Below are 26783 nucleotides of genomic sequence, written 5' to 3' on the forward strand. Positions count from 1 at the left end.
AGATCATCAGGGACCCTTCGGCCTTTGGAGATTCCACAATGGAAATGGGAGAGTATCGCAATGGATTTTGTGATAGGTTTGCCTAGAACCCGATCTGGCTGTGACGCTATTTGGGTGGTTGTGGACCGACTGACAAAATCAGCTCACTTTCTTCCTATTCGAATAAGTTGTACAATGGAAGAATTGGCTCGAATGTATATCAAAGAGATTGTCAGGTTGCACGGTGTGCCATCTACCATTATATCTGACAGGGATCCTCGTTTCACATCAAAGTTCTGCGGAGCTTTTCAGCGTGCATTTGGGACTCAGCTGAGTTTGTGTACTGCGTATCACCCTCAGACAGATGGTCAGTCAAAGAGAATATTCAGACCTTAGAGGATATGCTAAGGGCTTGTATTGGACCACCCGGCAAGCTGGGATCGGTATATGCCATTAATAGAGTTTGCTTATAATAATAGCTATCATGCGAGCATTGGAATGGCTCCATATGAGGCTTTGTATGGTAGAAAATGTCAATCTTCGCTATGTTGGTATAAAATTGGAGAAAGAAGTTTGTTAGGGCCTGAGATGATAGCTGAAACTACTGAACAGATAAAGAAGATTCGTAGTCGAATGCTTATAGCCCAGAGTCGGCAGAAGAGTTATGCTGATTAGAGGCGAAAGCCTTTGGAATTTGAGGAAGGGGAGCATATTTTTCTGAAAGTTACACCAACCACTGGAGTGGGAAGAGCTATTAAGACTAAGAAACTGAATCCCCGTTATATTGGACCGTTTGAGATCCTGAAGAGAATTGGGCCAGTGGCCTATAGAATTGCCTTACCACTGTATCTTTTGAATTTGCACGACGAGTTTCATGTGTCATAGTTTCGGAAGTATATTCCTGATGCAAGTTATGTTCTAGAACCCGAACCAATCCAAGTAAGAGAAGATCTAACACTTCCAGTAATTCCAATGAGAATTGATGATACTAATATTTAACGATTATGCGGGAAGGAAGTATCATTGATAAAAGTGGTTTGTAGTCGAGCTGGTATCGAGGAACATACCTGGGAGCTCGAATCAGATGTATGAAAGGACTATTCACATCTCTTTTCAGATAACTAGATTTGAATTTTGAGGGCAAAATTCTTTGTTAGGTGGGTAGAATGTCAACCCCGATTAATTAGTAGATAATTAGTTAGTAAATTAGTTTTTAATAAGAAAGACTAGAAATGCGAATATTATATCAAATTAGGATAGAGCTCATTGAAACGAGAATTTTAACACTAATTTCGAAGAAAACGGTTCAAAAATGGACCGAATGGGCCGAACCGGTTGAACCAAACTCGAACCGGGCTGTCGGTCCAACCGGACCAACACTTTAAAAGAGCCCGAAAGCCCCTTTCTTCTTCATTTCACCTGCAGTACGTGAAATGCTTCCAGGGAGAAGAGAAACGAGAAATATCCCGTAACCCTTACGTTAATTTCCAACTCCCGTAACTTCTCCGTCCTAGCTCCGATCGCCACACCGTTTACGACCACGCGTTCACCGCGTCGAGCTCTACGTTTCTATCAGAATAATTTCATAGGTAACTCGTTATTTTACACTCAGCCCTCATTTCTCCCAATTTTCGAATTTTGAGAAGGAATGTTGAATTTCTTTGATTTCTGATGTTTTAGGATCAATTAGCTTGAGGAAAATGTTCACTCTTACTTATGTGAAAGCTTGGGTAAGGTGAGGAAATGATAATTCTATTTTATTTTTATTGAATTTGAGCTTTGAGTATTAAATTGGATATATATGTGTTATGAATGTGTATTAGGTTGAAAATAAATAATTGGAGCTCGAAATTGTGAATACTAGAACTTGGAGGAAGCGGATTAGTTGAGGTTTTGAGGGCTGTGTTCTTTTAGGAAAATTGTCTTGGAATAATACTTGGGAATCAGCTAAGGTATGGTTTAGGTTTCTTGCATTTAATATATAATGTTCTGTGAAAACTTGGTTAGATGACCATAGGATAAGTTGGAATGCAGGTGTATGTTTAATGTTTAGTAATTTGTCGATGAATATATTTGGTTGAAGTTTATTGGATAATTAGTTATTAATTTTGGATGGTGAATGTTGTTATGTTAATTTAGAGAGAATTATGGTTGAATGTTATTGTTGATGAACATGGTTGGTTTGGTGCTTGTTGATTAACTAATGATTTGGTGAATTATTGATTTGAGGTATAACTATTGTGGAGGTTGTTGTGATAATGAGGTATTTTGTGTTAGAAGCCTAGAATTAGTGAACTATGATCCTTAGTTGAATTTTGGTTGTTGAATTTCAATATTGTATGAGTATAATTGTTGATCTGAGGTAGATTTATTGTGGTGACTGTTATGATGATAAGGAAGGGTATGTTGAATTGAAAAGAAGGCAGGTTTGGACTCGAAAAGGGTGGCAAAGTCCGAGTTTTAGAGGAGATGCTGCCAAAATTTTATAAAAATTAGAGATTTTGTTATATGATTATTTAAAAAGATTTAGATTCAAAGGTTATATGGTTTGATTTAGAGTTATTAAGAAAATAAGCATGTTTTAAGTTTGATTTATTTAGAAAAGAATGAACTATGTTTTGAATTGGAACTATTGATGGACGGAATGGGAGGTGTGATAATGAAGGATAAGGATTGAATATGATTAATGTATGATGGTGAATGAGATGCGATTGAGAATGATGTGGATGTTGATGAATTATAATTGAATTATTTATATCGCTTATGAATTTGAATAATCTGAGATACGAGATTCCCTGGATAAAGTGCCGTGACTTGCCACCACGTGTACATGGTTGAAAACTTGATACTCTGTTGACCCTACGACGTAAGTGTGACCGAGCACTATATAAATTCCCAGGAATGTTACCCCCATTGAGCAATATTGATTATTTGAGATAAAGCTATGCATAGATTCTTGGGGATGCACGTCGGAGGACAGTCTAAGGACAATTCAGACTTGTCAGATTGGCTGGATAACCGACAGATGAGCCTCATCAGCCATAGGATAGGCATGCATCATATGCATATTACTTGAATTATCTGCTTGTGCTTTAATTAGGTATGCCTAATTGTACTTGCCATGTTAAATGAATATTTGTTACTTGCAGTATTTGTAACCTTCTTGTACTTGCCTTTATCTGCTTATTTGTCTGTGAAATGTATAATGGAGTTGGAGGTATGGAGGAATGGCAGTATGGGATTTAGATTTAAGGTTAGGTAAAGTTAGGTTTAGACACTCTTAGAAAATCACCTTTTATGGCTCCTGTTTAATACTTTAAGCTCTATAATCTTAGTTTCGGCGTTCTAGGATTGCCTCTGGCATTTCTAGGACCTTATATATTATGTGTGTGGCACCTTTACCATACTGAGAACTTCCGGTTCTCATTCCATACTATGTTGTTGCTTTTCAGATGCAGGTCGAGAGGCGTCTCGTTAGGCGTCTGGGCTCCTGAAGCGAAGTGGTTACTGGGTTATATTGTTGTACAGTGGTGTATATATATGTACTTAGCTTTCTTTCCGCATAACTTGTTCTTTTGATCCTCTTAGAGGTTTATGGAGAGGCAGAATTTTGTTTATATATATTTGGGTTTTGGATATGTACATATATATGTGTGTAAATATTCTCCGGCCAATCTTGACTTCGCAGGCTGAGTTATGAGCTTGTTATTTTGTATCTTTGGCACTCTATTCCTATTTTCACAACCTTATGTTTGATGGATATAGTTTTCTTAGCACGCAAGTTAACTCGTTCCTTGAACGTTGCGCTTTTATTTTGAAATTTTTATTTCCTCTATTCTTCAAGGCTCCTAGCATATTATAATTCTTCTGCTATCATATGTACATATTTTATTTTAGAGGTCGTAATACCACATCACCTCTGTTTTACGACTTAAGCGTAAAGTTTTGTGTGGTAGAGTGTTACAGATCGATTCTATTATTAAAAACGATTGTGAAAATATTTTTTTGTCAAGTTTGAATGCAAATTGTGTGTTGTGTATGGGTGAACTGGAAATGGTGCATACCTTTTTTTGGTCGGGTTCCTCTAAGGAATGCTTTGAGGCTTCGATAAATATGGGTATGAGTAAGAAAAGGAGTTTCTTACGGTGATCTAGTTTGTGTGGAAGGACAGGAATGAGATGATTTTTAATAATGTTATGTTTGATGAAAAAAGAATGAACTCTGACATAGGTGTTTTCTGTTTGTTCTCCAAACTGAAACTGGGAGAGGGAGCAAATAAGAATAGCTAGTTCGAATCTTTCATGCAGGTGTGGCGCGACAACTGATTCGAAAATATTTAGGGTCCATAGGAGGACTGTTAAGTTTTTACGCTATTCAATAGGAGGACTGTTAAGTTTTTACGCTATTCAATGATGTATTTAAATTTTTTATTTGTGTTGCTATGAATTCTTTAGGTGGTGCCTTCTACTAGTTATTTAGGATTTTACTATGGGAATCGTTGTATTTAACTATTTATTTAGAGAAAGTCTAAAAGATTAATTAGTGGTCCAGTCAACTAGAGACAAATAGGATAAAAATAGTTCCAAAAATAAAAATCAATGTAATATATACTAAATTGTATCAAAATCCAATTGTTTAATGAGAACAATGACAACATTAAAGATTTAGATTTATTAATTACAAACTTAATTTGTTTTGATGTAATTTAACACAAATTGTTTAATAGAATTGGGAGATTTGAATTGATTCTCTTCGTGCCTTAGCTGGACTCTACATTTTTCTATCTCTCTCCGTCCTTTTAACTTTAACGTTGTTGCGGTTGATTGTTGATAGATCCTTATATAGCATAAAAAATAAAGATATGTGAAGTGATACTAGTTTAGGATAAAGATTAAGTTTGTTGCAAATAGAAATCATTTGTCTGATGTGCATGTTCAATTTGGATGTTCCTCATTGCTACTGAATGTGGACTTCCATCGGATTTCAGATGGAATGACTGTACAAATCCAAACAGTTAATTTATTACTTGAAACTCATGGAAGTGTACATCTCCAAGGGAGAGCAGCATGGTAAGTTCTTACCAGTTTTCTGAATTGGTTATCTACTTTACTTTATTTATGCTCTAAGTCATTGTCATGTATCAATAAATTTACCAAATATATTTTGAAGTTGTTCCATTTTAAAAGTTAATAGAATCTACAATGTCAATGTGAAATTACCAAAAAAGAAATTACGGCTAATTTTTTTTTAAAAAAATTGTGTATAATTGAGTATCATAAATAATTAGTATATTTTTTTATATGAATTAATTTTTTTAATTTTAAATAATAAATCGGTAAACAAATCATAGAGTTCGATTAATATGATTAATTTTTTTTTCAATACTGATTTGTCTTTTTTTTTTAAAAAATAAAAAATCACAAATCTAACATATTTGTGGTATCAACAAAAAAAAAATTAAAACACCACAAATTTAACACAAACCAAAAACACACAAACTCTCTACCTTGTTAAAAATCACCACTATCATCTTTCATATTAAAAATATAAAGCGAGAAATTACTTTGCTGACGTGGTTCCGGTTTGGTTATAAGAATTTAGTTGTAAAAAAAAACCAAACAATCCCACCCATAAACCCGAGTTCTCTTGGCCCCTGGCCCCCGATCCAAAACTGGAAATTACAAACCTGGCTCTTCCTGTTTCCCGCTATACCCAACCTCCCCATCGCACGTATTGCACGTGCCTCCATCTCTGCTACCGAGAGCACACTCTCCGGGACGTGATTGTTCACACCACGTCACCACCCTCCTCTTTCTCCGTTTCACGATTCCATCTTTCCCAGTTCAAAGTTTCGTACCTTAAAATTAAAAATTAAAAACACTAAATAAAATAAAATAAACCAGATAAAAAGCACCGACCCGAATATAAAATATACATCAAAACCCAATTAGCCATTATATTCCTCCCTCCCCCCTTTTCCCCATAATTATAAAAATAATTTCAATACATGAATCTCCATTTGCATGATTTAATCTAAATCCAAAATCCAATGCAAATCTAATATACATAACGGTTCGGTTCTTCCACGAGATTTTTTCTTCTTGTTCGGGGGGTGATTCCGAAGCTGGATCCGAAGGGAGGAGCTAGGTATGGAGTCGATCCTAGCCAGAGCTCTGGAGTACACTCTCAAGTATTGTCTCAAATCCTTCTCCAGAGAGCAGTTCAAGTTGCAGGGTCGCACTGTTCAGCTCTCCAATTTAGGCATTTCCACTTTGTAATTTATTTTGTATAATTTGTGTTAATTACAATAATAGTAACCATGATGATGATGGTTCAGATATAAACGGTGATGCATTGCATGCCAGCGTTGGATTGCCACCTGCACTCAATGTAGCCACCGCCAAAGTTGGCAAATTGGAGATTATGGTTTGTGTTATCACACTCTGAATAATTTTTCTTTCCTTCTTTTTTCTTTTTTGGGCTATGCTGTTTTGGTTTGTGAGAGTTACTAGTAAAATGGGTGGAACTCAATGTTTTATGATTGTTTAGTTCAGCAATTATTAGTTCTTCCTAATTTTTTATATCAAGGTCTTCTTTAAACCCTCTACGTTTATTTTATATCGCTTTTTTTCCTTTTTGACATTTTGCTTTTTTATTAATAGTGTTAATAAATTTATGGTTTTGATTAAGTTCAATTGTGAGTTCTCTAGCTACTGTCCGCGAGCAATGTACAGACAGAGCCCATTTTTGTGCAAATTGACAGGTTGGATTTAGTTCTAAAGGAGAATTCTGATTACCAAAAGCCACCTGAGAATCTTGCTAGGAAGTGAAAATTCTTATCTTGCTGTAGAGTGATGCTTTTTTCAGTTTAGCTAGTAAGGTTGGTATACTATTATATGCAGCATCACGCCATCAAGTGCCTCTTCAAAGGGTAGTGGTTATGGTTTTGCTGATAAGGTTTGGCTCTCTCACTCCTAAGACTATGTTGTTATTTGTGGCTAACATCTAACATGTGTATTTTACTACTTGTGTGATGCTTGTAGTAGTTAAACTTTACAATGAATGCACACAATTGAAAATGGAAATGAAGAGAGAAAACTGTTGTTTACGAGAGATGGGAGATTTGAATTGATTCACTTCATACCTTAGCTGGACTCTACATTCTTCTATCTTTCTCCATCCTTTCAACTTTCACGTTGTTGCTGTTGATTGTTGAGAGAACCTTAAGCAACATAAAAATAAAGATCTATGAAGAGATACTAGTTTAGGATTAACAGTTTGTAGCAAATAGAAATCATTTATCTGATGTGCATGTTCAATTTGAATGTTCCTCATTGCTACTGACTGTGGACTTACTATACAAATACAAATTCAAACAGTTAATTTATTACTTGAAACTCATGGGAGTGCCCGTCCCCAAGGTGGAGCAGCATGGTAAGTTCTTCTTACCAGTATTCTGAATTCGTTATCTACTTGAGTTTATTTATGCTCTGCAATCGTTGTCATGTATCAATAAATTGAATTGAAATCGATATTTATATCTTCTTTGCTCGGTTTGGTCATTATTGCAGTACATGGTTTGCATTCATTGCAATAGAGTTTAATGATAGTGCATGTTTTTATGGGGTAGCTTTACAGATAAACCTGATGGACTGTTCGTCCTCTTTGACTGAAAAACTATGTTATAAATTTATCCAAAACTTATCTATAAGTATCCCTATATCTCTGGCTGTAGGGCACCGCCTATGGCATCTGTCACCATACGCAATCTGTTGCTGTATACCACAAATGAAATCTGGGAGGTAAATATGTTTTGGCTCATGCTTACAATTAATTTGGGACCCTTGGTATAAATATTATTGAAGACTTTTTTCCGTTTGCATTATCAGGTTGTAAATCTTAAGGAGGCAAGGGAGTTCTCAAGTAATACGAAGTATATATATGTATTCAAAGTACTGCATTACGCCTTTCATTTTATATCTTATGTGTGTATGACTGATATTGGGATAATTACCTAAATATTGATATTCTATATTATCTTTATCCATTCAATGGTATTTCTCAATATGTATAATAATTCTTATCCCCACCTCTTTTTCTTCCGAAACTGGAGTGGGAATCTTTGTCTATTGATCTTTTGCCTCATCCTGACATGTTCAAGGATAGGAGTGTCCGCGGATCGGATCGGATATGGTCGAAAATTCGATCTGATCTACACAATTTTTATCGGATCGGATATGATATCCACGCTTTTTTAGTGCCAGATCCGATCCGATTTGCAAATGTGCGGATCGGATCGGATATATCCGCATAATTAAACCTTCTCTTTTTAATAATATTTCTATATAAAAAATTCAATAAAAATATTTCTTTTATACTTTTAAACTTATTTATTCCTAAAATATTTTTAATCAAACTCTTTCTAAATAACAAAAATAAAATAATACAATATATGAATAATAATTACTAACTAAAACATACAAACAAGTAAATATAATACCAAACATATATATTTATTTATTTTTAATTATTATTGTGCGGATCTGCGGATCCGCGGATCGGATACGCGGATGTAGAGTAGATATCCGCGATCCGATCCGATCAATTTACGGATCGGATCGTATCCGCAATTTTCGGATCGGATGCGGATATTTACTGCAGATCTGTGGATACGATCCGATCCATGAACACCCCTATTCAAGGATGATACTTTAGGCCGCTCTCAAGAGTGAGCAAACATGAGAGATGATGATGGTGCAAAATGAGTATTCTTTGGAGGGGAGTGTTTTTTAGAAGGAATATCGGGAGAAGCATATGTACAATTCCTCTAATTATTGTAATCTATTTTCTTCTAAAAGGCTATGATTCTTGACTCATGATATGTTACTATATTTGCTATTCCCCATATCACAATTCAGAGAACAGTCTCCAACAGTCCACTTGGGCTTGAGTTTCAGTTGCACATCACAGAAGCTCTTTGCCGTGCATTAAGTGAGCCAGGCAATTAAAATGACACTTTTTACATGTATCCATATTGGATCGATACAAGTGGTACAGATGTTGTATGAAGTTAATATATCATGTGTGCAGGATTTCGTGCACTTCTCCACTTTATGACAGGGTTATGTGTCTGTCTAAACAGGGGAGATGTAAATTTGAAGGCCCAGGTTTCAATTGCCTTAACTTTTCTCACCTTTGAGAAAATCAGTTTTCAGAAGCTTGTTTTTGGACAAAGCTCATCTATTATTCTAGCTTTTTGAGTCGTCTTTGAATTTGAATCATGATAGTGATCTATTGAAGCTGCTGGGCACTCTCGTCTCAGTTGTTGTGGACCATATATTTATTTGCATCAAAGATTCTGGTATATCTGCAACTTTTTACATTATTTGATTGTAATCTCCTTTACTGATGATCAAATATCATAGGGCTAATAGTTTATGCACATACATGGCAAACAAAATGATCATACAATTGCCATTAATTTGTAGAGTTCCAGCTTGAACTATTAATGCAGTCCCTTTTTCTCTCTTAGGTAATTTCCTTGATTATATTCTTTTTTGTGTCTTTATTTGTGAATCATTCTTCCCTTCCTGGTACCATTTGCGTCACCTGTTGATGCCATAGAATATGTATAGGGGAAGGAGGATTTATAACATGCATGGAATGATGTAAGTGTTTAAAAGTTAAACAAAAATCAACCGAATATATATATATATCAAGAATCGGATCAGGTGCTGGTGTAGTCTTATAAGTACGAGCTAAAATCTGCATGCAAAATAAAATTCCTAACCCTAATTAAAGTAATAAACATAGTACAATTGGCAAATGACAAATAACAAAATCCTTCCTTAATGACATTCCATATTATATTTTGAAGATTATCGTGAGATACATTAAATATGCAGGATATATTGAATTTTTTCTGAGATATTCTGACATTATTCTTCACGATCGAGTCTACATTACTCTTATATCTAGTAGGTACAATATAATCAATTAGAAAAAGTTCCTCTAAAAGGAGAATGGAAGGGTGTATCCACCATTGATTCATTTTGAGTTATGATTGCAATACTTTTGATCTAAAGGTACATAAACATAAACCCTTGCCTTCATATTTGAAAAGCAAGCTGACTCTAGAATAATGGTTAATACCTACGGGCATATTTGTCTTGCATGTTCATGCAATTTATACTAGAAGTATTACACAGTAAATTTGGAAAATGTAGTTGAATTTGGCTTGATGAGGTTAAAAATCTTTAGTTATTATCTCAGTATTCAAATCCCAGAGGTGAGAAACTCCCTCTATATGTTTATCTTGGATGATTTTATTCAGCATTTGCTGATTTTAAATACATTAATGAAAAATATTTATCTAGTTCTCTCTGCATTAGCAAGTTGTTGTGTCTATTGGTCCTTTGATGTGCCATAATATTTCTGGCATCCCCTGGAGAACAATTAATTGTTTATATATTTTCCTTGCAGGCAAGTCTTTCGGAGGGAGAAAATGACAGTAGTTTGACCAGGATTACCATTGCAGGTCTATGTTTAAGGTTTGTGTTATATGGTCTGCCCGAATAACTACTATTGAAAGGATTAATAACTAATCTTGTTTTGCTCATGGGTCTTTCATATTGTTTATCGGTGTTAATAGGACTTTAAGTTGAGTGGAAACTATATACAAACTAATCTAAAAGAATTTAAATTAATATAGGGTGTTTTGGTTTTAGTCCCTCAAAAAATTTTTCTTGGCGTTTGTTAGCAGGCTTTTCCAATATTTGGTTGTTAGTCCTGCTGTTCTAAACTTTGATCATTCTAAGTCTAAACTCTCCAATATTTAGTCCTTACATATATTGGAAGTTTCTTTTTCAGTCCTTGTAAATATTTGATAAACCTTCTTTTGAAATTAAGAATTTCTTGATGCTTTCAAGAATATAGTATTTTTTTTCAATTCATTTTATCTGACAGCATATCCAGATAGATCTGCAGTTAATGATTTAATTAGTCTTGCTTAAATCACATTGAGAAATCTGGCTAGTTTATTTCTAAATTGAATTTGTGCCCTTGGTATACTAAAATTATAATATAACGGAGTACTAAATTCAATCTATGGCTGCTTGGATGTCGAGTTAGTGGCTGCAGTTTTTGTTTGTTCTGTGTGACATACTCTTGTCAAAAATCAATTTAGAATTATTTCTTTTACTATGACTTAAATCATGTATCCATGTCAATAAGATTCAATAACTTTTTTACACTAGTTATTGATTTCCTAACTCTTCTGTCCTGGAACTAGCAGTGTAGAGGTTTGCAATAAAGCACGACATGGGAAATTGAAGTGAAATGGAAGAAGCTGAGTGATGCTATGACTGTTATTTGTGATAAAAATCTACCACTCAAGTTTAAAGAGAAAAAATTTATTGCACAGCTAGACATGTGAGAAAAAGTTGGGATAGTGGAAGTTCTAGTAAGTAGATTAGATTAGGCTGAGGGTAGCTTAATAGTCAAAGATAGGGGGAGACCAAGCACACCTACATGAAAAAGCATTTAGATGAATTTATATTTTTACGATAAGACATGGTCCATAAGAAGACACTAGCGTAGTCCATGCAATCGACCTTACACACTGAGATAAGGTTTGGTGGTGGCTGTGTTGATAGGGTTGTCAACAATTGTTTACTTGCACTGGAAGTCTTAAAAATAAATTGAAACTCAGATACTAATTGATGATATCTCTGTGCAATGTGTCATTGTCTTTCCTGTTATTAAGGTGTGTTCTGTCGTACCTCTTACAGGTTGGAATCCAAGGGATGCAGATCATGAAGCCGCAGAGACCGAAAGAGATTCATTTGTCAAAATCAAATGGTGCTAAAAAAGTTATCAGTACTGCTACGGGAATTTGTCTTCAGCTGGGTTTGGTATCAAGGGAGGATAACGTTGAAGTTGAAATGGCTAATTGGGAAGTGGAAAATCTAACGTTCACTGTTAAGCAACCGGTAATGAGAATTCCATATTTAATCATCATGTCATTGTCTCTCTCTTTATGATCATTGTGTGTGATTAAGATTTTACTATGCAGATAGAGGTGGTTTTAACCAGTGATGAGGCTCAACACCTTCCTTTTTTGTGCAAATCTGAAGTTGATTTCATGGGCATGCAGGAAGTGAAGGCATTGACAAGATTTTCTCTGCTAAGCATAGCAGAGATGATAGTGTCCATAATAGAGGATTTTGTCCATCACCGAAGCTGATAAACAAAAGCTTGTACAAATTGACGATGGAACTAACATTAACTTTGTTCGAGGAAGCAGTTGTAGATTCACAGGAAAAGATCAATGGCTTAATCAGTGATTTTGGTATTTCAGAGTCCTCTGGGCAGCAACTTACCATTGCTAAAGAACTCAGTCAAAAGATTGAATCAATGGAGGGTTTATTGAAGCAATTACGGAATAAAACTTAGTCCATTCATATTTGTATGTAATTAGAATTTAAGATTGTCCTTTTTCTTTATTGATGTATTTTACCTAGGTCACAATTCTTTTTGTATATAGCAAAGATCATATTGCCGAGTATTGTATAAAATAGTTAGAAATTAGGATTCTTCATTATTTTAAGAAAAATTTTGTTCGGTTGAGCCTGTACTGCTGCAAAAATAACAATTTTGGTAACTTGCCTTTTATCTCATGAAATTTTCTTTTAGGTGTTTTAATTTGTTCATGCGTAATACTGTATTCAAGAAATGTTTAATTAATATTTATCAAGTTAAAATTGCTTTAGATAATGGATAGCATCTTCATTGTGTTCAGTTATATTGTGTGAACATGTGCCCTACAATAGAACAGAGGACTCTAGTTTTTGGTAAGTACGTGCCAATTTTGAGTTTTGTGAATGTTAGAGACACTATAAAAGAATAAAGAATATGCTGTAATACTGCACTCCTTTACTGACTCTAGTAAGATGATGAAGCCAATAATAAGATTAGAAGAGTATTAGGGGTCATCAAATTTTGAAATTTGTAGCCATCAATTAATCATTATTAATATTTTTAGTGGTGTGAGATTACATCTAATGATGTAAGATTACTCATTTTTCTTTTGCTAGTTAAGTGCTGGCCAAATTTTAATAAAACTGTTGGCTCCTAAACTTTCTCATAAGATTAACATGTTTGTAAAACTTCAAAGGTAAATGATAATAAAAGTCTGTTAATAAACTCAAATATAAACTTGGTCACTATAGAACAGATTCAAAGATAGAACCGTGAAACAACCATTGTAAGTGTTATAAAACAACTTTGTCATATCCATAAAACAACCAATTCAAGTGTTGTAAAACATTGTCATATTCAAAAAATAACTCGTTAATACTACTATGTCATTCACAGACAAAATGTTGATATATGAATAATCTAATGTATAATAATTTCTTTCAACTTAAGAGTATTAAGCTTTTGCAATTTCTAACCCAAAAAATACATTAACATATTCTCTAAACCCATCATCATTAGCCAAAAAATAAGTTTCTCTAATCTTGTGAAAGGTGTGGCAGGTGAGCAAGCTATCAGACCCAGCCTGATGGTACTTTCCAGCAATTCGGTCCACTTGAAGTGTGTCAGCCACTTTTTCCAAACCACCATAAAGGCCATTGCAGAACCCCATCACATGCTTCACATCATAAGCATTTCCCCCAAACAGCTCTTTTACAAGCACCAAGAACTTTCCCAAGCTTGTCGAAAGTACACCCGACGTCAGAATCTTCACCAAATATCCAATATCATAAGCACCATGGAATGTGACCCATGTCAGTGCTTTGTTGAACAGTAGCCCAGATGCTGCTGCCAACTTCGCAAAATGCACCGAAGAAACTCCAGCCACTGCGCGTGCAAAGTCGATGCCCTGGCTATGTAGGAGTGCCACAGAGTCCTTTGCGTGGATGTCACGCATGAGGTTGAAGTCTTGAAAATTGGACTGCCAGATGTAGTGAGTTCTGTTGTTGGTTCCTAGGTCAGGGAGGTTGCCGTGCTCATCTGGCAGAGTGAATCCAAGCTGAATGATTTTGAGAACGTCCACATTGGCCTTCATGACTTGGTAAGTTTCTTCTGGGACAAGATTCCGGTAGTTCTTGTTGCGGGTTAGGATGACTACACCGAGAAATTCAGTGTCAATGGAGACAAATCGATTTTTGTCGATCAGGCTGCTTATGATTTGGAACTCAGAATCAGCGTTGGCAGCCCAGACTTACCTGCTCACAACCGAACTATTGGGACTAGGCTCTAGAAGCGACAGTGGTTCAACAAACCTTGGCAGCACGATAAAATGGTGGAAAACCAACAACCATGGGCGGTGGCATAGAAAAACTCTCGGTTGTTGAAGTTGTTCTATTTCATCCACCCGCATCATTTTTGTAAATATGGTCGTCATGCTCTTTCTAACTTAATCCTGGAGAGCAACTTTGTTAAATTCTTAGAAACTGAAGAAAAAGACAGAACAAAGGAATGCAAATTGTGTGCTGTGTATGGGTGAATTGGAAACGGTGCACCCTGTTAGTCCGGAATGAATAAAAATCCAAAAAAAGACACCAATTTGTACGTGAGAGGGAATTCTATAAACAGATTCATTTGCAAGTTCGTTATTACGGGTAGTTCCTACAAAGGATCGGACCCTTCATAACTCCAAATACTCGGATTCGGTGTAGTACCTCCTGTGATACTCTATAAAGTTCTATATTTTAATCGACTAGATATATATTGGAGTTCTTTTTAACTGAAAGAAAGGAAAATAGAACAAAAACGACACTAAAAAAAATCTTGAAATAAGATTCAAATAGAAAAATAGAGAAGTAATAAAAAATAGCTTTTCTTTGGCTGGATTCCTCTAAAGAATGTTTTGAGGCTTGGGTGGATAGTGGTACGAGTAAGAAAAGGAGTTTCTTGCGATTTGACAAAACCAGTTTTCAAAAGCTTGTTTTTGGACAAAGCTCTTCTATTATTCTACCTTTTTGAGTCGTCTTTGAATTTGAATCATGACAGCGATCTACTGAAGCTGCTGGGCACTCTCTCGTCTCAATTGTTGTGGACATATATTTATTTGCATCAAAGATTCCGGTATATCTGCCAGTTTTTACATTATTTGATTGTAATCTCCTTTAATGATGATCAAATATCATAGAGCTAATAGTTTATGCTTTTTAATTATTTTTAAGTGATTAATTTTTATATTTTTATTTTTAAAATTATAAATTTAATAAAATAATTTAAATATTAAAAATAAAAAATTTAAAAGTAAAAATATTTTTTTAAATTATTTAACTTTTAGAAGGTATAAAATTTATAAATGTAAATTAAATAAGATATTAAAAAATTTTTATTATGTTGTTATTATGTGTAAAAAAATATAAATAAAAATTTAGAAATATTATTTACAAATTAAATATTTATAAATGTTATTAAGTTTGTTTATTTATTTTTAACAGTATTTAATTTAAATCAGAGATAAAAAATAATATTTAAAATATTTTTTATTTTTATGTATAATTTTAATTGATAAAAATATTTTTTTAATTTTATTATTTAATTTTTAAAATTATCTTTAATTTTATTATTTTTTAAATTATTAAATTATATCTTTATTATTGTCTTAACTCCACTGTGATATTGCATTTTTTTCCTTTCGATCTTGCCTTCTTCTCTTTCCACTTTCTCTTCATCCGATGGTTATTAATTATCACCAAATATCATTATCACAACTTTTAATTTTATCTATCACTTTGATTTATAACCAACTATTCTATTAACTTTATGAGTTGTTAAAGTTTTGCTAAAAGAATTTATTTTTGTGTCTTTTCAGTATCTAAATGTATAAAAATTATAATTTTTTTCTTGATATGCGTATTAATTGTCTTATTTTGTTCTATTAAAAAAAAATTTAAGACAAAAAATATTCAAAATATTTACTATATTATCAAAATTTGATGTCAATAATTCTAAAAAATGATATCAAAATATATTATTTTTAGGGTAAAGTATATTTTTTGTCCCTGAAGTTTTACAAAAGTTTTAAAATTACCCCTAAGTTTTATTTTGTTTCAATTTTGTCCCAAAAGTTTTTGATTTGCATCAAATATACCCCTGATGGCTAATTTTTCAAAAAATTTAAAACCAATTTAACAACAATTTCATAAGAACAACCCTCAATACAAGCAAATCAAGCATAATTTTCATGTATTATTGTTAGATTGGTCTTAATTTTTTTTTTAAATTTAGCCGTCAAGGGTATATTTGATGCAAATTGAAAACTTTTGGGACAAAATTAAAACAAAATAAAACTTAAGGGTATTTTTGAAACTTTTATTAAACTTTAGGGACAAAAAATATACTTTACTCTTATTTTTAACTAAATATTAAAAAATAATACATCATTGTAAGTTTTTTAACTAATAATTATAAATTGAAGTGGCAGTTTAATATAGTACTTTGGATAAAAGACAATCATTGTTATCCACATTTGACTACAATTATATAAGTTTCATGTTTACTTCATTGTACACATTAATTAAAACGTACTTTATTATTTTATTTTGCATGTTTTGAAATAATGTCATCGTATTATAAAGGTGAGATGAATTTTCATAATCTGATGTGAACCTTCTTACTATTTTGTTTATCATTTGAATATTATTTATAAAAAATAATTATTTAAAGTGAAACACTACATAAAAAGAAACAAAAAACTTTTAGATTTATCATTCTAGTTTCTTTTTTAATCCTCATTTGATATTACTCAAATTTAATAGGTTGATGATTCTGTTTTTTATAAGAGAAAGTCTAGGGGTAGCAGATTTTGTGATTTTTAGTCATTAATGATGTTTTTAATGGTGTGAAATTGCATCTAATAGTGTAGAATCATTCAATTTCCTTTTGATGGTTAAGTGCTGGCTAAAATTTAACAAAAGTGTTGGGCCCCTAGTACTCATCTTTTTATAATCTATTCTATTATATAAAAATCGGATGTCTGCACTTAATGATGAAGCCGACGTGGCATACTTCGGAGAGTGTTTCCGGATTTAATTGTTTTAACTCATTCAATACAATTTATTGCACTGACTTAATTATATCAACTAATTGGTTTGATTAGATATTTAAATATTAATATAATTAATATAATTTATTATAATTTATATTACTTAATTAATTATATTACATTAATTATAATTTGTTATATTAGTGAATTAGTCTTTTCATTTATAAAGTTTAAAATAAAATAAATAAATTGTTATTTATTCTAATTAAATTTATTTATATACTATATATGAATTAACGTTAATTTATAAAACATAGAACTTGTGGATTGTGATAAAAATGCAAATAAAAAAAATGCATATAATTATAGAAGAATTAAATCTATCCTCTTTATTTATTTTTAACCATCGTTTTAGATTTTAATTTTTTTTTAAAACCAGTGATAGTGAAATTTTATTGATGCTAGATAAAATTATAGAAGAATCAAATCATAATTTACATTTATTGATGCTAGATAAAATTATAAATTGTTGCTCTTTCAATTAAATCATACCACATACAAAAATAAATTAAATAAATTGAATTTGAATTTCTATATAAATCGAATTGAATAAATTCTATTTAGACAAATACGTAGTAAATTGAATTCATAAAGTTCGAATTATATGCAACTTCTGAATAATTATAATGTTATGGGTATTTTATATAAAAATTAATACAAAAATAATTTTAATTCTGTACAATATTTTTTTGTATTTATGAGCTATTAAAAATGAATGAAAAAATATTGTATGAAATTTGAATTTTCTTTGTATGGGTTGTTGTATAAAATACTAATATCATTATAATTATTTATTTTGAAACAGAGTACAACCAAGATTTTACTAACAATTTTAAATAAAATATTTTTATAAAATTTTAAAATTTTTTATTATGAGCACTTTTTGTAATTATTATAAATAATTTTATAAAATTTAAAAATGGCTTAACAGATGTTATGAGTAGACCGTCTGACAAAAAAATTGATTATAAAATCGGTCGTATATGTGATTAATCAGTGAACCGTTAGAACTGGTCAGTTTTTTTAAAGGGTTTCCAGTTTGTTAATAACTCCTCCAAACGGTGCCGTTTTGACTTAAAAAAAAAACTGAATCCCCAACGGCTTAAGCCCGTAACCCATTCCCACTCCCACACTCCTCTCCTCTTCTCTTTGAAATTGACGTGAAATTTTGAAATTGAAAGAAGAATCCTAGCTCCCCAAATCGCGAGCCCGCAGCCGCCGCATCGTCAGAATGAGAGAGAGCGTGTTGAGATAGAAGAAGAAACTATTATAGTTAAAGCAATAGTAGAGGCTGAAGGTTAAGCGCATGAAGCAATTGACTGAGGATCATAAAAAGAGAATGCTTATAGAACGGATGCAGGGTGAAAGAGATAAATGGCTTGCTGCGATCAACACATCCTTTGGTCATATTGAAGGTATGCAACTGTTAACAAACTTTTTGGGAATTATATCAGATTAAATTAAGAAACAAAAAATTAGTGCTATATATCAAATCTTATTCTCATACCCTTTTTATTCTGTACGTCTTGAAATTCTTTAGGTGTAAACAATTACAGTTGATGGTTGATAAATATAAATGTCTGCATGAAAGTCTTATAAACGGGGATGTAGATGCTGCAAGGCTTGGCAAAAGAATCATTCTTCCCAGTACTTTTATCAGTGGACCTAGGTATATGATGAATAATTGTAAAGATGCATTTGCAATTTGCAGATATGCAGGATATCCTAGCTATTTTATAACCATGACCTGTAACCCTGAATGAGATGAGATAAAAAGAGAAGTGACTTTCATTGGATTGAAGGCAGAAGACCGTCCTGATATATTGTGTCAAGTTTTCAAGATCAAGCTTGATGGTTTGCTTGATGACCTAAAAGAGGAAAAAATCTTTGGCAAAATTTTGGGATGTAAGTCTGTGTTTATGCAACGTTTTATTAAAATCTTATGTTGTAATGCTTTGCTCATTTGTGTTTTTCAATTTTCAGACGTTTGCACTGTAGAGTTTCAAAAGAGAGGGCTTCTGCATGCACATATCCTTTTATTCATGAGTAACGAGTTCAAGCCACAAACACCATATGATATAGACAAACATATAACAGCTGAGATTCCTGATGAAAATGAAAGGCCAAATCTACATGGAGCAGTTCAAAATTACATGGTACATGGTCCATGTGGTCCGTACAACAAGAATTCACCTTGCATGAAGAATGGATCCTGTTCAAAGTTCTATCCTAAAGAGTTTAGATAGCGAACACTCATTGATGAGGCCGGATTTCCCAAATATAGGCGTACTGATAACGGTCGAACAGTGAAGAAAATGGAATGTGTACTAGACAATAAGTTCGTTGTTCCGTAAAATCCAGAATTGTTGCTCAAGTTCGGGTGCCACGTAAATATGGAATACACATGCCAAACAAGTTCTATTAAGTATCTGTTTAAGTATGTACACAAGGGTAATGACCGCGTAACAGCTACTCTATACAATGCTGGTGATCCGTCAGAAGCCACACAAGTTGTTGACGAAATTAGGAATTACTACGATTGTAGGTACATTTCGGCATGTGAGGCAGTCTGGCGTCTATTTGGATACAAAATCCAAGAGAAAGAACCATTTGTGATTAGACTTTCATTCCATTTGGAGGATGAGCAACATGTGGTTTATGGTGAAACTTCTAATGTGAATGATATCGTCGAAAGAGCAATATTTCATAAGTCCATATTTTTGGGATGGATGGCGGCGAACATGTCATATCTCTATGCTCGAAGTCTGACTTATGCTGAGTTTCCAACCAAGTTTTTTTGGAAGGACGATTCTTCAAAGTGGTTTCCTCGAAAGAAAGGCTTCACAATTGGAAGGCTGACTCATGTACCTGCAGGTAATGACGAGTTTATATTCAATTTTGATCTTACTTATTTAATGATTTAAATTTAAAATCTTAACAGCCTGTACCGCACGTCCATTTTATTCAATTTATCTACACTAGAAAATAAATGTTCAAATAACTTTCAACAGTTATAATCTGTAGATTATACAATTTTTTATTTTTCTATATTTTTTAGGAAAATTATTCTTATGCGGATGTGTAGCTACATAATAATTAAAATAGTGTAGCTTAATCCATTTAACAACTTAAAAGTGGGATTTTAACCAAGTTTTTTGCAGCAAATACTGAAGAATATTACCAACGACTTCTCTTGAATACTCAAAGAGGATGTATGAGTTTTCGAGATATAAGAATAGTAGGAGGAACAATTTATGCTATGTATAGAGATGCATGCTTCGCCCTTGGACTCTTGCAAGATGACAAAGAATTCATGGGCCTCAGGATTATATGTTAGGAGGTTATTTGTCATTCTATTAACATCCAACAATATCTCAAGACCAGAACATGTCTGGGATAGATGTTGGTATGAACTCTCAAATGATATTTTGTATCGACAGAGAGCCGTGATGAACATGAGGGGTGAGTTTTTAGTAATTACAATGATAAAAGTTCTTCCTTATTGATCATTTTTAGTTTGATTGAATTTTTACAGTATCGTATAATATGCAGAGTTAACAATGTCAGATGATGAGATTAAGCAGTTGTGCTTAATGGATATAGACAAGATCTTACATTTCTATGGTAAAACCTTGAAAGACTATCCTCCTATGCCTTTAGCAACTGAAGTTGATAGTTCTTTGTTAACCGAAAGGGTTATTAGGGAAGAGATAAACTTTAACAGGGATGATTTAAAGAAAAATACCTCAGACATGTTAGCCATCGCAACACCTGAGCAGAGATATGCATTCGATAAAATTGTTACAGCTATCTATTGTGATGAAGGGGTTTTTTTTTCTTTGTGTATGGTCATGGGGGTACTGAAAAAATATTTCTCTGGAACCTTATGTTTGCTAAGATTCGCTCAAGGGGTGATATAGTGTTAAACGTTGCTTCGAGTGGTATTGCATCTTTACTTCTTTCCAATGGAAGAACTGCATATTCAAGGTTCAAAATACTGCTGAATATAACTGAGAATTCTGTATGTAACATCAAACCTGATTTCCCTCAAGCAATGTTGCTGTTGAAAGCCAAACTTATAATTTGGGATGAGGCTCCAATAGTTAGTAGGTACTGCTATGAAGCGCTTGATAATGCTTGGGTGACATGAGGTGTTCTCCAACATATAGCAAAGATTTGCCCTTTGGAGGAAAAGTGGTTGTACTAGGTGGAGACTTTAGACAAATTTTTCCTGTCATTCCACGAGGATTGAGACAAGATATCGTTCATTCAACCATGAATTCGTCTTACCTTTGGAAGTTTTGTCAGGTGCTCAAACTAACAAAAAATATGAGACTCTCTGTAGGGACGACTGCTTCAGATTAAGATGAGACAGAGCAATTTAGTGAGTGGTTATTGAAAGTTGGTGATGGTCTAATAGGTGACAATATGGATGGTGAATTTGAGATATGTCTTTTAGGAGATATTGTTATTCCTTCTTCGGACCAGGCATTTGATGAGTTGGTTCATTTTTCTTATCCAAATATTTTGAAAAACATGTCCGCAAAGGATTTTTTCAAAGCAAGAACTATACTGGCTCCCACACTAGACATCGTTGAAGAGGTCAACAACCATCTGATGGCTATCATTTCTGGAGGGGAAAATTATATCTTAGTTCGGATTCCATTTGTATGGATGAAGGGAATATGGAGAGTCAACTAGATCTCTATGGTCCTGAATTACTGAATAGCATAAATTGCTCTGTTTTGCCTCCACATAAATTAATACTCAAGGTTGGTGTTCCGGTGATGTTACTGAGGAATATTGACCAATCCAGTGGTCTTTGTAATGGTATAAGGCTACAAGTTAGGAAGCTTGGAAATCATGTCATAGAACGTGAAGTTTTAACGGGTAACAATGTTAGTCATATTGCTTTGATTCCAAGAATGAATATGATACCAACAAATGAAACCGTCCCAGTTAGATTCCAACGAAGACAGTTTCCCATAATAGTATCGTTTGCCATGACAATTAATAAGTCTCAGGGACAAACTTTATCTCATGTTGGATTGTACTTGCCCAAACCAGTTTTTACACATGGCCAACTATATGTGGCACTTTCAGGAGTTAAGACTAAGAGAGATTTAAAAGTTTTACTTATGAATCACATAGAAATGTCTGCAAATTCAACCATCAATGTTGTTTATAGAGAAGTCTTTGAAAAAATAGTATTCTAATGTAAATATTTTAATTTTATTTTAAATTCTGTATCAGTGTATATTTATTTTACCTTAAAAAATATAAAATAATTATTATTCACTTTTTTTAAGTTAAACTTTGATTTTGATAATAATTTTATAAATTTCTTAAAATAATAATTATTTTATACTTTTGTTTTAAATATCGAAGCATATAATTTTTTTTACTTTTATAAATTTTTTCGTGCTGAGCACGGGGTCATACACTAGTTAGTTAGAAAATTTCATCTCTCTCTCTTCTCTCTCTCCAAACTCAATTTTGTTATGAAATTTTTTTATGTAAGAATATTTTTAATTTTTTTAGGTAAGAATATTTTAATTTCTTATATAATAAGTATATTTTAAATTATCTAGTGTATAAGATGTTACGTCTTTTTATTTATTCTAAAAATTTAAAATTAAATGATAGTAGTTTTTTTTAAAGATAAAAATCTATAATAATATAAAATAGTAATATTAAGTTTCACGTTCTTATATATGAGAACATTATGGTTTATTATATTATATATTATTGTTGTACCATATAATAAAAAATAAAATTCTATATCTTATTTTTGTTACTTAATTTACTTTCTTTTAGTTGTCTAAATTAGCCTATATATTATCAATTCATTTCTGTTATTTATGCAATAATTTTTTTCTTCTAATAGTTATCCATTAATAAATATTGAATTTTCCACATTCAAATCTATTCTCTTGAACCATTTTTTAATCATATGGTTGGAATCGTTTAAACAGGAGATTTTTAGACCCTAAAATTTTTAAAGTAAAAAAAATAAAATAAAATAAATTAAAATACCTAATAAAATAAAATAATTCAAAAAATAAAAGATATATAAGAAAAATAATAAATTAAAACTTACATGCTCCATGAGATAAAAAAAGAGAAGAAAATAATCATGAATGTTAAAATAATAAAAAATATATATTTAGATATTTATTGGATTGTTAAATTATTTAAAAAATTAAAATTTATTAACAAAGTTCTTGTCATATTTTAATGTTATATGGAGTTTGTTCATTCTATTATTGGTATGTGCATGTTTTTTTTGTCCTTTGAATGTCAATCAAATAATCTTTTGCTATATGCTAAACTAATAATATTAAATTAATTAATTTTTAAGTTTTTGCAATATACTTTAAAAAAAATTAATAAATGACAAATCTAGTGCTCTACATAATTAAATATCAAATTCAGTACTCTAAATAATTAACAATCATCGTTTTTGTTCATAGTTTATCCATCTCCTTAATATCTAATTTTTCTTCATTCTTTATCCATCTCCTCAATATCTAATTTTTATTCATCTTATACGATCTTCACAGTTGCAGTAAATCCAATCAATTTTTTATTATAATAATCAATTAGTTCGTAAAAGAGTCTTTCTTATCTTATGTCATTTAGGAAATAAGTATGATTTTGATTCCAAAATTGAGGTGAGTGAATAAAATTTTTTATTTTATAATTCCTTATTTTATTAGTTATGACAGTCTTCATCATGTATTAAAAATATATAGATATTATTTAAAGTATAATTTTTAATATATTAAAACAGTTTAATTAGCCTGATTAAATAATTATAAAAATTACAAATTTTTAAAACAAAAATAAAAAAATTTCATGTTAGCAACCGCAAAAAGGCACTCAAATAGTGCTTGTTTGCTCTTTTTTTTGTTGACTGTGAATTCTCGTCGGGGATGTTGTGTTTTTCTTCTTTAATTATTTGCACTTTGTATACTCTGCCATTTTTATTATTTGTTCCTGTTTTTCTCCCCCTTTTTAAAAAAATTTCTTTTTTTTTACTTTGTTAAAGTATGGGTGCTTGAACAGTTACACAAAATGAAATACGAAGAGGAATAAATCAAATTGAATTAGAAATCAGTGTTTTAATCTGATTTGTATATAACCTTAACATGAGAATTGAAATTAGTACTATTTTTTTATACCAAAACAAGAAATAAAATTCCAATTCCAAGGATTAATCAATGCAAAACACATTATTCTAAACAATGGTAGAAAATTAAAAAGAATTCTATATAAAAATTAAAAAATATCAATTTATGCTACAAACATCTAAAAAATGAAAATAATATTAATATATACAAACATATAAATAGAATGCAAACAAAATATTTTTTTATAAACAAATTAATTATATAAAATAAAATATAATTGACAATACATAATATTTATATGACATGGTTGTTGAAATAATAAATGAAAATAATATTACTTCATCGTAAAAATATGAGTTTTTTAAATATATATATATATCAATCAATTGAATATATAAAAAACTTTAATTACGTACAAATTTCAATCAATTGTATTATCATATCAATCAATTGAATAAGAAAATACTCTTATTATTTTGCAAAATTCAATCGATTATTTTATACCTCTAATTGATTGAATTTTGAAGAAACGTGTGATATTCAATCATTGAATTACCAAAAAACACGATTTTTCTTGAAAAAAAAAACCTCATTGATTCACATTACCAAAAATATTTATGAAAGTTACGATTAATGGAACATCTATTTCGTTATTATTTTTTTCTAATGGTTAATAAGCATCATAAATAAATAAAAAATAATAATTTATAAAATAGAGGATAAATTTAATAATTAAATAATATATAAAAAATTAAATTAGAATTAAAATTAATTAAGAATTATTTGGCGATTATTAAAAGACTTAAAAAAACATGTTTTATTAGCAGACCATTTAATAGTCCAAACCTTCTAGACAGTCAAATCCTATGCTGAGTCCAAGCTGAATGATTTTGAGCGCGTCCACATTGGCCTTCATGAGTTGGTAAGTTTCCTCAGGGACAAGATTCCGGTAGTCCACCGGAAAATTCAATGTCAATGGAGACAAATCGATATTTGTCAATCAGGCTGCTTATGATTTGGAACTCGGAATCAGCTTTGGCAGCCCACACTTGCCTGATCACAACCGAACTGTTGGGACTAGGCTCTAGAAGTGGCAGCCGTTCAACAAACCTTGGCTGAGCAATGCCATAAAATGGCGAAAATCCAACAATCATGGGCGATGGCATCAGAAAAACTCTAGGTGGTTGTTGTTGAAGTTGTTCTCGTTTATCATGGACCCTCGTCGTTGTTGTTGTATATATGGTCGTCATACTCTAACTAACTTAACCCTGGAAAGCAACTCTGTTAAATTCTTAGAAACTGAAGAAAAAGATAGAACAAAATGAATGCAAATTGTGTGTTTTGTATGGGTGAACTGGAAACGGTGCATTACCTTTTCTTTGGCCGGGTTCCTCTAAAGAATGCTTTGAGGCTTGGGTGGAAGGGTAGGAATGAACAATGTTATGTTTGATGAAAGAATGAAACTTGTTTGGATAGCTGTTTTTTGTTTGTGCTTCAAACTGGAACCGGGAGAGGGAACAAAGAAGAACAGATGCATGTGTGGCGCGACTACTTGTATGTTATTCAATGCTGTTTCTTGTTTCTTGTTTGATGTAAGGTTGTATTTATTTAGGAAAAGTCTAGTTCAATTAGAGTCAATTAGGATAAAACTAAACAATGACAAATTGATTTTTTTAGATTTTACCGTTGCTAAATTTGATTTGTTTTGATTTAATTTAATACAAATATAATTATTTGATCTATTCTAATATTAAAAATAATTGTGTAAAAATATTTGAATGATTATTATTTTATTTATTAAATTTAACTTAAAATAAAGATTTAATTTCATCCCAAAAAAAATTATAGACGACTTTTCCTTTTTTAAAGCGTATGATTTTGACGCCAGAATCTAAATTGTGGAATAAGAAAGAAGAGGGAAAGTTTCATAAGGAAAGGGGAAAGTTCACATAGCAACATCAGCAATTGGTCTTCTCCTAAGGTCGGTAAATCCATCACCACTTGAGCAGGGGTTTTCTGGCCTTCAAACACTTGCAAATTTTTAGCTTTCCATAATTCCCAAAATAGCACCGCAAATGAGCCTATAGCTTCATCTCCTCCACTTCCATTTCCGGCGACCCTCAGAATTTGTTGCCACCAAGTCACAAAAGGGGAGTCATGGGGCAGGAAACCAGGACCGAATCCTCCTCTCACCAAACTTCCCGGGCTGGACCGCAACTTCTCAGGTAGTGGATGATAGTTTCTGTGTCGACACAATGGTAAGATACTTTAGATTTGAAGCGTTGGCACTGTAAATTCTTGAAACATTTTAATTGGACGAGTTCGAAGTTTTCTTATATATTATAAGGGTTTTTTAAGTAGGCAATGCGCAACTACTTTCACAAATATTTGTTGGCTGTAAAATTATATTCTAACCTTAGTAAGTTGATCAGCTGAATCTGTAAAATCACTTCAACTTTCTAATATATATATATATATATATATATAACAGAATAAAGTGATACAAAAATCTTTAAAGATTTATATTTTGAATAAATTAGTTTTTTTTAAAAAAAAATATCAATAAAATTTTTTAAAATAGTAAATATGAACATATTATCTCT

General features: G+C 31.9%; 3 protein-coding genes and 1 long non-coding RNA gene across 15 annotated transcripts; 2 read left to right on the plus strand and 2 right to left on the minus strand.

The window, feature by feature from the left end:
• Nucleotides 1–5675: 5675 nt before the first annotated feature.
• Nucleotides 5676–12645, plus strand: LOC112737821 (uncharacterized). Of its 12 annotated transcripts, none has more exons than XM_072211536.1 (8): nucleotides 5676–6169; nucleotides 6317–6405; nucleotides 6743–6936; nucleotides 7359–7413; nucleotides 7715–7781; nucleotides 7869–10529; nucleotides 11769–11969; nucleotides 12053–12645. In XM_072211536.1, exons 6-8 carry the CDS (start codon nucleotides 10521–10523, stop codon nucleotides 12221–12223), a joined length of 381 nt encoding a protein of 126 aa, XP_072067637.1. In that variant the 5' UTR covers nucleotides 5676–6169; nucleotides 6317–6405; nucleotides 6743–6936; nucleotides 7359–7413; nucleotides 7715–7781; nucleotides 7869–10520; the 3' UTR covers nucleotides 12224–12645. The 12 variants fall into 12 exon arrangements, 10 of the variants coding, with proteins under 10 accessions (XP_072067637.1, XP_072067640.1, XP_072067636.1 ...); XM_072211539.1 differs by having other exon boundaries at nucleotides 6882–6936; XM_072211535.1 differs by having other exon boundaries at nucleotides 5676–6240; nucleotides 6690–7413.
• A 766-nt stretch (nucleotides 12646–13411) lies between these two features.
• Nucleotides 13412–14368, minus strand: LOC112733161 (probable CCR4-associated factor 1 homolog 9). The gene is made up of 2 exons (XM_029291210.1): nucleotides 14211–14368; nucleotides 13412–14162 (listed from the first exon to the last, which is right to left on the minus strand). The coding sequence occupies exons 1-2, from the start codon at nucleotides 14366–14368 to the stop codon at nucleotides 13412–13414; spliced, it is 909 nt and encodes a 302-aa protein (XP_029147043.1).
• Nucleotides 14369–21717: 7349 nt separating this feature from the next.
• On the plus strand, nucleotides 21718–22263 carry LOC140177512 (uncharacterized). The gene has a single exon (XM_072210630.1). It carries the CDS (start codon nucleotides 21718–21720, stop codon nucleotides 22261–22263), a length of 546 nt encoding a protein of 181 aa, XP_072066731.1.
• A 2614-nt stretch (nucleotides 22264–24877) lies between these two features.
• On the minus strand, nucleotides 24878–25756 carry LOC140178123 (uncharacterized). Its single transcript, XR_011870366.1, has 2 exons — nucleotides 25553–25756; nucleotides 24878–25448 (listed from the first exon to the last, which is right to left on the minus strand). It is a non-coding gene; the product is annotated as an uncharacterized lncRNA (long non-coding RNA).
• Nucleotides 25757–26783: the final 1027 nt, after the last annotated feature.

The sequence above is a fragment of the Arachis hypogaea genome, chromosome 13 (assembly GCF_003086295.3).
Source record: "Arachis hypogaea cultivar Tifrunner chromosome 13, arahy.Tifrunner.gnm2.J5K5, whole genome shotgun sequence".
Taxonomy (NCBI): domain Eukaryota; kingdom Viridiplantae; phylum Streptophyta; class Magnoliopsida; order Fabales; family Fabaceae; genus Arachis; species Arachis hypogaea.